This window comes from Sorex fumeus, unplaced genomic scaffold, assembly GCF_029834395.1.
Source record: "Sorex fumeus unplaced genomic scaffold, SorFum_2.1 ptg000064l, whole genome shotgun sequence".
NCBI classification, from domain to species: Eukaryota; Metazoa; Chordata; class Mammalia; order Eulipotyphla; family Soricidae; genus Sorex; species Sorex fumeus.
In genome coordinates, this window is record NW_026606121.1 from 2,828,458 (window position 1) to 2,838,666 (window position 10,209).

At 63.3% G+C, this 10,209-nt stretch overlaps 1 protein-coding gene across 1 annotated transcript; it reads left to right on the forward strand.

Annotated features, from left to right (window-relative positions):
• The first annotated feature begins 3,158 nt into the window (after positions 1 to 3,158).
• On the forward strand, positions 3,159 to 8,198 carry ZNF316 (zinc finger protein 316). The gene is made up of 5 exons (XM_056128321.1): positions 3,159 to 3,246; positions 3,335 to 3,453; positions 3,533 to 3,659; positions 3,760 to 3,873; positions 5,871 to 8,198. The coding sequence occupies exons 1-5, from the start codon at positions 3,159 to 3,161 to the stop codon at positions 8,180 to 8,182; spliced, it is 2,760 nt and encodes a 919-aa protein (XP_055984296.1). The 3' UTR covers positions 8,183 to 8,198.
• The last annotated feature ends 2,011 nt before the right edge of the window (positions 8,199 to 10,209 follow it).

A 10,209-nucleotide genomic window follows, 5' to 3' on the forward strand; every position in this document is an offset into this window, starting at 1 on the left:
CGGTGAGCTTTGAAGTCTGAGGAAGGCGGCAAAGTGGCAATTGGGGAGGAGAAACGGGAGCAAAGGGTCGGAGACCCAGTCTGGTCCACGGGAGCCTCTCAGGATGTGCTCAGTCCTGCCCCATCTGGGGGCTCCTGCCGCCCTCTGGGGGAGCAGAATCTCCCCTGGATGCCCTCTGGGGAAGTTCTCCAGGCTGCAGAGACTCCTGTTTGTGGGGAGCAGAGAGGCCCAGGCTGAAACCTCTCGCCCTGCAGCCGTACCCTGAAGGCTCACTCTGTCTCACACAGGCTCGAACTCGCAGGGCTCTGCTGAGTCTGCTGGGTACCAGGCACCTGTGCACAGTTGTCAGAAAGGTGTTGCTGTGGGGGCAGGGAACCGTGTGCTGTGAGTCTGATTGGCTGCTCCCCAGGACTTGCAGTGAGGGGAGGAGCATTCTGAGGAGCAGAGCTGCACATGCAAAGATCCTGGGGTCCCTCAAGCCCAGTGCTGTGGGGTTTGCTGCTTTGGTGCTGCGAGTTGGGCCCACTGGTGCCAGGCAGGCTGCAGCTCTGCTGTCCAGGGTCTGCATGAGGTCTAGCTGAGAGAAGCCTCCTCAGGCAAGGTGGGCAGCAGTTGGGCCTGCGTGCTGGCAGTGCCACGTCCTCCACCACTTGCAGGCTGAGCAGGTGCAGGAGGCTGTCCAGACCTGGTTCTGCTCTCGTGACTTTGGCGTCAGTGACTCTGAAGGTGAACTTGGGTCCCTAAGCCTGCCAAGGGAATGAGCATGTCAGTAAAGGTGGCGTTGGAGGTGGCCTTGGTCTTCATGGACACATACCAGAGCGAATCCTCAAACCCACAGCTCAGAGGGGACAGCCGTAGGGGCTGGAATAGGGAGTCTCAGCGAGAGCCGGTCCATGAGGGGCCCATTCTCACTGTCCAGGGGAACTTCGGAGGTTGCCCTGGCTTGTCTGAGGGGTTCAGTTTTTTGGGTTTTTTTTTTTTTTTTGCTTTTTGGGTCACACCCAGCGATGCTCAGGGGTTACTCCTGGCTCTACACTCAGGAATTACTCCTGGTGGTGCTCAGGGGACCATATATGGGATGCCAGGGATCAAACCCAGGTCGGCCACATGCAAGGCAAATGCCCAACCTGCTCTACTGTCTCTCCGGCCCACGTCTGAAGAGTTCTGTGGGGATGCTGTCCCCTACGAGGGAGAGCCGGGTGACCCCGTATCGCTGGTGTTTCCTGAATCAGGGACTGAGGTTGCTGTTCACAGGCATTTGATTCTCTCGGCAGCAGTTCCCAGGGGTCTGCAAGCCTGGGGGTGGGTGCTGGGGGCTAGGACCTGCTCTGGGATTTTTTTTGTTTTTGTTTTATTTTGGGGTCACACCCGGCAATGCTCAGAGGTTACTTCTGGCTCTGTGCTCAGGAATCACTCCAGGTGGTGCTGGGATCGAATCCTCTCTTCTGTCTGTGCACTCCAGCCCCTGTGCTGGGATTTCTGCCACAGTGTCCAACTTGCGAATCTATGGGTCTGGAGCAGAGCGCAGCTGGAAGGGGGTCCAGTGAGCACCGAGGGCTGCGCCCGGAGTTTGCAGCAGGGACGGGGGCTGTGACCAGTCTCCGGGATATGCTGAGCCCAGGGCAGGCCCCCCCGTGCCGTGCCGCTCTTGAACCCGGGATGTTCCTCCTGTCCCCGTGTGCCCCTGTGTAGGATAACATTGGTTTGCCCTTCCTCCCTGGCCGCAGGGAGCTTGGGTTTGTTGATTGCCTCCCCAACCTGTCAATTACTTTTGTCTCCTGATTAGACTCTGACTTGTGAATATTGTTTTTTCCTTCTCCTTAATGTCCTTTGCATGGCTGGTTATTGCAGAGCAATTACTTTTTTGTATGGACACAGGAAGACAGTTAAAAAGACAAGCTTGTAACTTGGGAGTTAATTGACTTCAGATAATATTACCTCTTGGACATCTGCTCTATTGACTTAAGCCTCAGTTGCCCTTACTTCCTAGATCCCCAAAAGCAGGGTCCTGACAAGGGACTGGATGGACCCAGGGCAAGCTGTGAGCTATCCTGGCATAGAAATGGGCCAGGCCAAAGTGGCATAATACTTAACTATGAGTTAAGAGCATTGTAATGAACAAGTTCTGTCATGATCCAAAAAGTAATAACTAGATTTGAACCCTGCTGGGGTTAGGATTAGTCTGGCATGAGCACTGTAGTCTGAGTCTATGGTGAGATGAATGACCCCAGGAGAGTCTCCCTACAAGCCTAAATGTGTCTATTACTGTGCCCATACAGAATGGCAAATATTAGGAACTAGAATTAAGATATTAATTAAGTAACTGGTCTACGGAGAGAAGAAACACACCTTAAGTGCTGTTTTGGGCAGCAGGTGGTCAGGAAGGCTTGATAAACATGTTGGTTGCACTTCCAGGGTAGGGGACACAGAGAGAGAGTTGCTGTGGGGAGTGGCCAAGTGAGAGAGTCGTGGCCTGAGGTGGAGAACGGTGTGGAACAAGTTAGAGAGAGGGTTGGAGAGAGATGGAAGAGTTGGGGGTGAGTTGGGGAGAGAGTTGTGAGAGTTGTGGAGAGAGTTTGAGTGGACGAAGGAGGAACAAGGGCCAAGCTGGTTAGTGATCATTCCTTCTCTCGTCTCTTCCAAACTCTGAAATAACTAATCATGCAAAGGACATTAAGGAGAAGAGAAAAACAATATTTACAAGTCAGCAGAGTCTGATCAGGAGACAAAGATAATTGACAGGTTGTGGGAGCAATCAACAAACCCAAGCTCCCTGCAGCCAGGGAGGAAGGGCAAACCAGAGTTATCCCATACCCCCACTGCTCTCGGCCTCCTGAGGTCCTCAGAGAGGAAGATCTGGGGTGTAGCCCCGGTCTCCCGAGAACCCTGCCCCCCTCCACCCCAGTAGAGCCCAGGGCTGGCTGCTCACTCACTGCCTTCCTGATCTGTTGCAGGCCCAGCTGCGGTTCCAGGAGATGGCAGCCCTGCGAGCAGCCCTGGAGAGAGCGGGCAGGTGGGGCTGCCGGGCCCGGCTGGACGAGAAGGAGCTGCAGGAGGCACTGGAGGCCCGAAGGGAGGAGCAGGAGGAGGAAAGGGAAGAGGGCCTGGGGGGGCAGGTGGACGTGGAGCTGGAGGACGATGAAGACAAGGTGCAGGTCATGGCAGAGCCAGGGAGCCGACTGGGGGGCGCCCGGGAGCACCGTAGCCGCCCCAGCCACGATGAGTCCTCAGTGGTTCCCGAAAAGGGTAAGAGAAGGGGCTGCGAGGCGGGGGGATCCCAGGCTCCTGCACAGCCGCCCTTCCACCCCCCCACGGGCCCTGATTCTTCCTGCAGCCCAACAGGCCTCCTGGGTTCTGGGCTGGCCCAGGGACAAGGCCCTGGAGGAGGAAGAAGACGAGGGAGAGGAGGAGGGGGATGATGATGACGAGGACTCCCTGACATCAGGGTCTCAGGTGAGTCACGCGGAGCCCAGGCGTGGGGTGGGGGGGCTGACGCGGCCGAGCGCTGACTGTGACCCTACCCTCGGAGCAGGGTCTGGTGACCTTCGAGGACGTGGCTGTGTACCTGTCCCTGGAGGAGTGGGAGCATCTGGACGCGGCGCAGCGTGGCCTGTACAGGGACGTGATGCAGGAGAACTACGGGATCCTGGTGTCCCTGGGTACAGCACGCACCCGGGGTGGGCATGCGGGCGGGTGGGCAGGAAGGGGGCGCTTGGCTGTGGCCCTCAGGTCTGCAGCCCCGCCATCTCTCCTGGACAGGCTACCCCATCCCCAAGCCCGACCTCATCTACCGACTGGAGCAGGGGGAGGCTCCGTGGGTGCCCGACAGCTCCCGTCCCCAGGAGGGCGACATCGTCACGGGCGTCTACACAGGTGCGAGGGGCCGAGGGGCCGAGGGGTGGGGTTGTGCCCGAGGCGGGGCCTGTCTGTGGGGCTCCACTGGCCCATGGAGGCCTGAGACTGTTGGGCTCCGAGGCTCGGTGGGGCCTGGATGGTCCCCGTGGGAGAGGGGTCAGTAGTTCAGGGACAGGCACTGGGGTGGCGGCCCTGTCTCTGTCCTGAGAGGAGGGTCTGGGGGGGGGGGTCCTGGTGGTCCCTGACAGAGGGCTGGATTTGTTCCACTGCCGGGTTGCGCTGCGTCCTGTCACTCCACCTTCCGCCCCGGGCAGGGACGGGGGGGGGGGGGGTACACAGGCGGGGAGGGATGGGGAGAGCCAGGCTCGGTGCTTCTCCCACCTAAGCCCCTCATCTTGGGGACCCTCTTGGACCTGCCCTGCGCCTCAGGACGGGGGCAGGCACTGGCAGAGATGAGAAGGGGCACAGGTTCTCGCAGACGGTCCAGGGGAGGCATGCCCCTTTAGGGGTGCCTCTTAGGAGCCCCCAGTGAGAAGCTCCTGGGCTCCAGGCTCCTGGGCAGGTCCTGAGGTGCAGCCTTGAGCACCCCCTTGACCTGGCAGGGCCAGGTTGCTCGCCAGGGGCCGGCTGTCATGCTCTGCATGGGGAGGCTGGGTGTGGTGTGGCCTTGTGCCACCTTCCCACAGGGCACACAAGTGCCTCCCGGTGCCTTCTGCTCTGCCAGCCACTTGTGAGCACTGACCCTAGCCTGTCTCCCCCTGTGTCCCCCACCTCCACTAATGCTGTCCCCAGTGGGTCTTGTTGCTCCTGGCCCCTCCCTCTTCTGACCCCTTCCCCTGCCTTCCACCAGCCTGAGTGCAGGGGTCCTGCCCAGGCCCTCCCTGAGCATCCCGTTCCAACCTGCTCCCCTGCTGGTTCAGGCTGGGCAGGGGCTGGCGTCCCATCTCGGGGCCATGCGCCCTCCCCTACCCCCCAGCAGCCCAGCTGCCTTCACAGGCCTGGTACCTTCAGTATGCAAGGAGGTGACACCTCCCCTCGTGTGTCCCCCCCCACTGGCCTCCATCCCCCCACGCTGCCCTCCCCCCTAGGTGTCCTCTTCCCCCTCCTCCCACATGTCCTCCCGGTGCACACACTGCTGCTGTTGCCGCTTCTTCCTGGCCTTGTCTGTTCCCCAACAACAGCCCCTGGGGGCACTTGACATCTCAGAGCACCCCTGAGCCCAAGGGGAGGGGTCCCTCCTCTGCTTGTCCCTCTCGTGCCCCCAGGTGAAGGGGGTGAGAGCTACCTGCCAGGGACCATAAGAGTGGCCTCAAACTGCCAGCCTCAGCCCCTGCCTGGCCCTTGCTTCACCTGGACTCAGGGAACCCCACTTGGCCAGGGCTGTGGACCCGGGCCTGGGGTGAGGGGTCCAGCTTCCCCTTGGTGCCATCCGCAGTGAGGGGAACTGCCCTGGCAGGCCCCTGCCTTCGCTGGGCCACCTTCTCCTCCTGGAGCTGCGGGGTCAAGTTGGCAGGTGGCCAGGCACAGCACAGAGCCCACACCTGCTGGGTCTGCCAGCACTGACCACATGACCACACAGAGACAGGTGACCTTGAGCTGTCTTTGGGCTGCAGGTACATGGCTGGTAGCCCCCTCGAGCCCTGGTGCCTGTCTGTTGTGTCTGAGCAGGCACCAGACGCCCCTTCCCTCCGGCTGCCTCTGTGGCCTCTTGGGTTCGCGGGTTCTGCTCAGTTAGGCAGGGGTGCGGGCATGAGAGCTCTGGCAGCCCAGAGGAGTTGCAAAAATGGGGTGTGGCAGGAAGACAGCCTGGCCACCCAACCCTGTGACCACCGGCCCTGCCCTTGGGGGCTCCCTTCAGAGGCCGCCTCTCAGCAGGTAGCTGCCCTGGAAAAGTCTGAAGAGACCCCGAGGGTCACCTTCCAGGAGGACCCTGGCACAGTCCTTGCCCCGTGTGACCCAGAGAGTGCCCGGGCTGACCTCTCTCCCCACTGTGCTGTTCTGCCTTTCCTCCACAGGAGCCTGGTTCTGGACCGATGATTTGGAGGATCAGGAGGAGGAGGACGACGAGGACTTCCTGGCAGAGGTGGCTGAGGAGGAGAATGAGCCCCCGGGGCTGTGGTCAGCGGCCTACGGCGTGGGGGACGTGCCGGGCACATGGGGCCCCGACGACTCCAACCCTGCACAGACCCCGCCGGGCTGGGAGCCAGAGCTGGGTGGCCTGAGAGCACTGGCCAAGGGGGCCGCGACCAAGCCTTTCCCGCCGGGCCGGGAGCGGGGTGCGATTATGCTGGCACCCTGGGCCTTCCCTGACGCGGGGGCGGCCCCCATCGGGCGGCCGGAGACCACTTGCGATGTGTGCGGCAAAGTGTTCCCGCACCGCTCCAGGCTGGCCAAGCACCAGCGCTACCACGCGGCCATCAAGCCGTTTGGCTGCGACGAGTGCGGGAAGGGCTTCGTGTACCGCTCGCACCTGGCCATCCACCAGCGCACGCACACCGGCGAGAAGCCCTTCCCGTGCCCCGACTGCGGCAAGCGCTTCGTCTACAAGTCGCACCTGGTCACGCACCGGCGCATCCACACGGGCGAGCGGCCGTACCGCTGCGCCTTCTGCGGCGCGGGCTTCGGGCGCCGCTCCTACCTGGTCACGCACCAGCGCACGCACACGGGCGAGCGGCCCTACCCCTGCACGCACTGTGGCCGCAGCTTCAGCCAGAGCTCGGCGCTCGCGCGCCACCAGGCCGTGCACACGGCCGACCGGCCGCACTGCTGCCCCGACTGCGGCCAGGCCTTCCGCCTCCGCGCAGACTTCCAGCGCCACCGGCGGGGCGGCGGCTGCACAGAGCCCGGCAGCGGCGGCGGCCCGCGCCGGGGCCCCTGCGAGGCGCGGGGGCCTGCAGGGAGCGCCGAGGAGCCGCAGCCCGAGCCCGAACCTCCGGAGCCCCAAGAGCCGGGCCAGGCAGACGCCGACGCACGAGAGAAGGAGGTGGCCAGGGATCCCCCGGCGCCGCCTGTTCCCCGGAGCAAGGAGGATCCCCCGCCGGACAGGCACATCCCCGGGCTGGGCAACGGCCTGGGCGACAGCCAAGGAGCGACCTCGCACCCGCTGGGCTTCCACTTCCCCGTGCACCCCAAGTCTTGGCTGCGTCCGGACGGCTTTCCCATCCTGGGCTTCCCGGACTTTGGCGAGCGGCTGCCGGCCGACGGGCGCCCCTTGCCGGGGCCCCTGGGGGGTCGCCTCTCCCTGGTGGAGGGCGCGGGCCTGGCGTGCGACCCCTTCGCCACCGCCGGCGGGCCCGGGGGCGGCGGCGGCGGCGGCGGGGGTCTGCGCGCCTTCGGGCCGACCCTCGGGGAGCTGCTGTCTGAGCCGGCGCCCGCCGCTCTGGCCGACGAGGAGAGCCCGTGGATCTGCTCCGACTGCGGCAAGACGTTCGGGCGTCGCGCGGCGCTGGCCAAGCACCAGCGCTACCACGCGGGCGAGCGGCCGCACCGCTGCGCCGACTGCGGCAAGAGCTTCGTGTACGGCTCGCACCTGGCGCGCCACCGGCGCACGCACACGGGCGAGCGGCCCTTCCCGTGTCCCGAGTGCGGCGCGCGCTTCGCCCGCGGCTCGCACCTGGCGGCGCACGTGCGCGGGCACACGGGCGAGAAGCCGTTCGTGTGCGGCGTGTGCGGCGCGGGCTTCAGCCGGCGCGCGCACCTGACGGCGCACGGGCGCGCGCACACGGGCGAGCGGCCCTACGCGTGCGGGGAGTGCGGCCGCCGCTTCGGGCAGAGCGCGGCGCTGACGCGGCACCAGTGGGCGCACGCCGAGGAGAAGCCGCACCGCTGCCCCGACTGCGGCAAGGGCTTCGGCCACAGCTCGGACTTCAAGCGGCACCGGCGCACGCACACGGGCGAGAAGCCCTTCCGCTGCGGCGACTGCGGCCGCGGCTTCGCGCAGCGCTCCAACCTGGCCAAGCACCGGCGCGGCCACACGGGCGAGCGGCCCTTCCCGTGCCCCGACTGCGGCAAGCGCTTCTCGCAGCGCTCGGTGCTCGTCACGCACCAGCGCACGCACACGGGCGAGCGGCCCTACGCCTGCGCCAGCTGCGGCCGCCGCTTCTCGCAGAGCTCGCACCTGCTCACGCACATGAAGACGCACCGCGGCGCCGCCGCCGCCGGGCCCGCCCCGCCGCCCGCGCCGCCGGCGCCCAGGCCCGCGCCGCCCGCGTCCGCGCCCGGGGACCGCGGCGGCGCCCTTCGCGACTTCGCGGGCGGCACGAGCTTCGGCTCCGAGCCCGCCGCCTTCGCGGGACCTTCGGGCGCCCTCGAGGGCAGCGTCCAGTGAGGCGGAGGCGGATGGAGCCGGGCTGCGTCTTCCTGCTTCTCCCGAACCGGGGCGGCCCTCGACGGGGGGGTGGGTCGTGGGAGATGCAGGGCCGAGAGCATCCCTGGGGGCTGTGCCGGGCGGGGGTGGGGGGACGACCAAAAGCTTGGGGTGGGGACAAGGCGAGGGTCTCTCTCCGTCCACTAGTTTGTGACGGACCTGAGTGTGGGAAGGGCATGGGGCCAGTGGGCAGCGTCACCCGATGCACCAGGGACTGCTCGGCCTTCTGGAAAGTTCTGTCGTGGTGCTTGAGACTCGGTGGTCTCCAAAGATGGGAAAGCTTTGATTCTGGCCGGCAGCTGCAGTGGCGGCTTTCTTCCATAAGCCGCAGAGTCTGGAGAAGGCAAATCTGTGACCCCCCTCCTCCGCAGCCAGTGTATTTGGGGGTCGCGGGGTGGAAGGGTTTGAGGCTTTTTTTTTGCCAAGATCCCGGTTCCTCACACTTTCCTTGCCAGGACCCCATTAGGCACAAGTCCCTCCAGCCAGGGCCTGCCGGCAACTTCTTTAAGGCCCTCAGTACTCTCGCTGCATTGAGGGGCGGCACCCTCAGATCCTCGGGACCCCCACCAGCCTCCACTGCCTGGGCTGCCCCCTCAACTGGAACAGGGGGACATTCAGTGCTCTTTAAGATTCATCAACCAGGAACACCCTAAGGTTGGCTGGATCCACTCTTGACCCTTAGGGGGTCCAAGGGCTGCCTCTGATGCCCCCTTCGAGCTTTCATTCAGTCCCACAGTACCCTCAGGGTGGCCCAGAGTCCCCAACTATGCAAGACCTGACATAAGGCAGCTGCCACTCCCTCTGGGCTGGGCTCCTGGGGTCAGTGAGTGAAAGTTGGAAGCTCTGGAGCCCCTACTGCCTGGTTGGGTCTGTCCTACTCTAGAGGCGTGGGCAGGGTAGAGGTGTGGGAGTGGCAGGAAGCTAGTAGATCCAGGTCCTCCTGCAGTGCTTCTCTGGTCAGCTAGGAGTGTCCAGGAGTCAAGGCAGAGGGTCCAGAGCATGTCCCCCGGTCTGGCTGCAGCCAAGTCTCTGGGGACTCCTCCCAGAGCAGGAGGGACAAACTCCCTAGTGGTGAGAAATGCTCGATGCCCGTCAGGAACCCTCTACAGCCCACCTTGATACAAGCTGCTCGGGTATCTCGGGAAAATCCATACCCTGTTCCCCGGTCCACCTAGTTTTATGGGGAATGACCAACGGGTCCCCAACACTGCCATGTACTCCCTGTACCACACTTATCTCAGGACAGCGTCCCCGTCGGACCAAAGAAGGGGTCAACCCCCTTCCTGCCATCCAAACCCCAGGGTCTGCCCAGGCTCACCTCCAAGATCTCCAGCCTGCCTTTGAACTGACTTCTTGCCTCCTGGGGCTCCCCACAACCCCACAGCACCCTCCCGTCCTTCCCCTGCAGATTTGAATAATGTGAACTATGAAAATGAACTTTCTGTTCAAAGGTAACTGGAGGCATTAGAGCAGAGCCCAGAATATCAGGCATAAAGGGAAAGCCCAGCGTGGAACAGCAGGGCTGGGTCCAGATGGAGTTCCAGCTGCATGTAAGGGCAGCTTGGTCAGAGCAGAGCCTGGAGTTGGGGTGCAGAAACCCAGCTCGAGGACTGTAGAAGACAGTGGCAAACTGCCTTTCAGGTTCAGAGGAGGCCCAGAGTCCTGAGTCATTCTGCAAGTGTCAGTTTGGTGTCCCCCTTCTGGCCAGAGAGGATTCAGGGGCCTTCCCCCAGTGACCCACGATGCGTCATCCATAAAGGTGGTTCTGGGGTGCCTCCTCCCATGCGGTTTCCTCTCACTGCATCTTCCCAGCCTTCTGCCTGACCCTTTCATCTACACCCTTCAAACATTTCCTCCTAATTCTTTTCCTTCCAATTGGCTACGTATGGAATAAAGTATTTTGAAATTTTTGGTTATATTTATTAAATAAAGCTTTATGGTCCTTGTTCATTATTTAATCTTTCCTGACCCTATGACCCAGCAGCCAC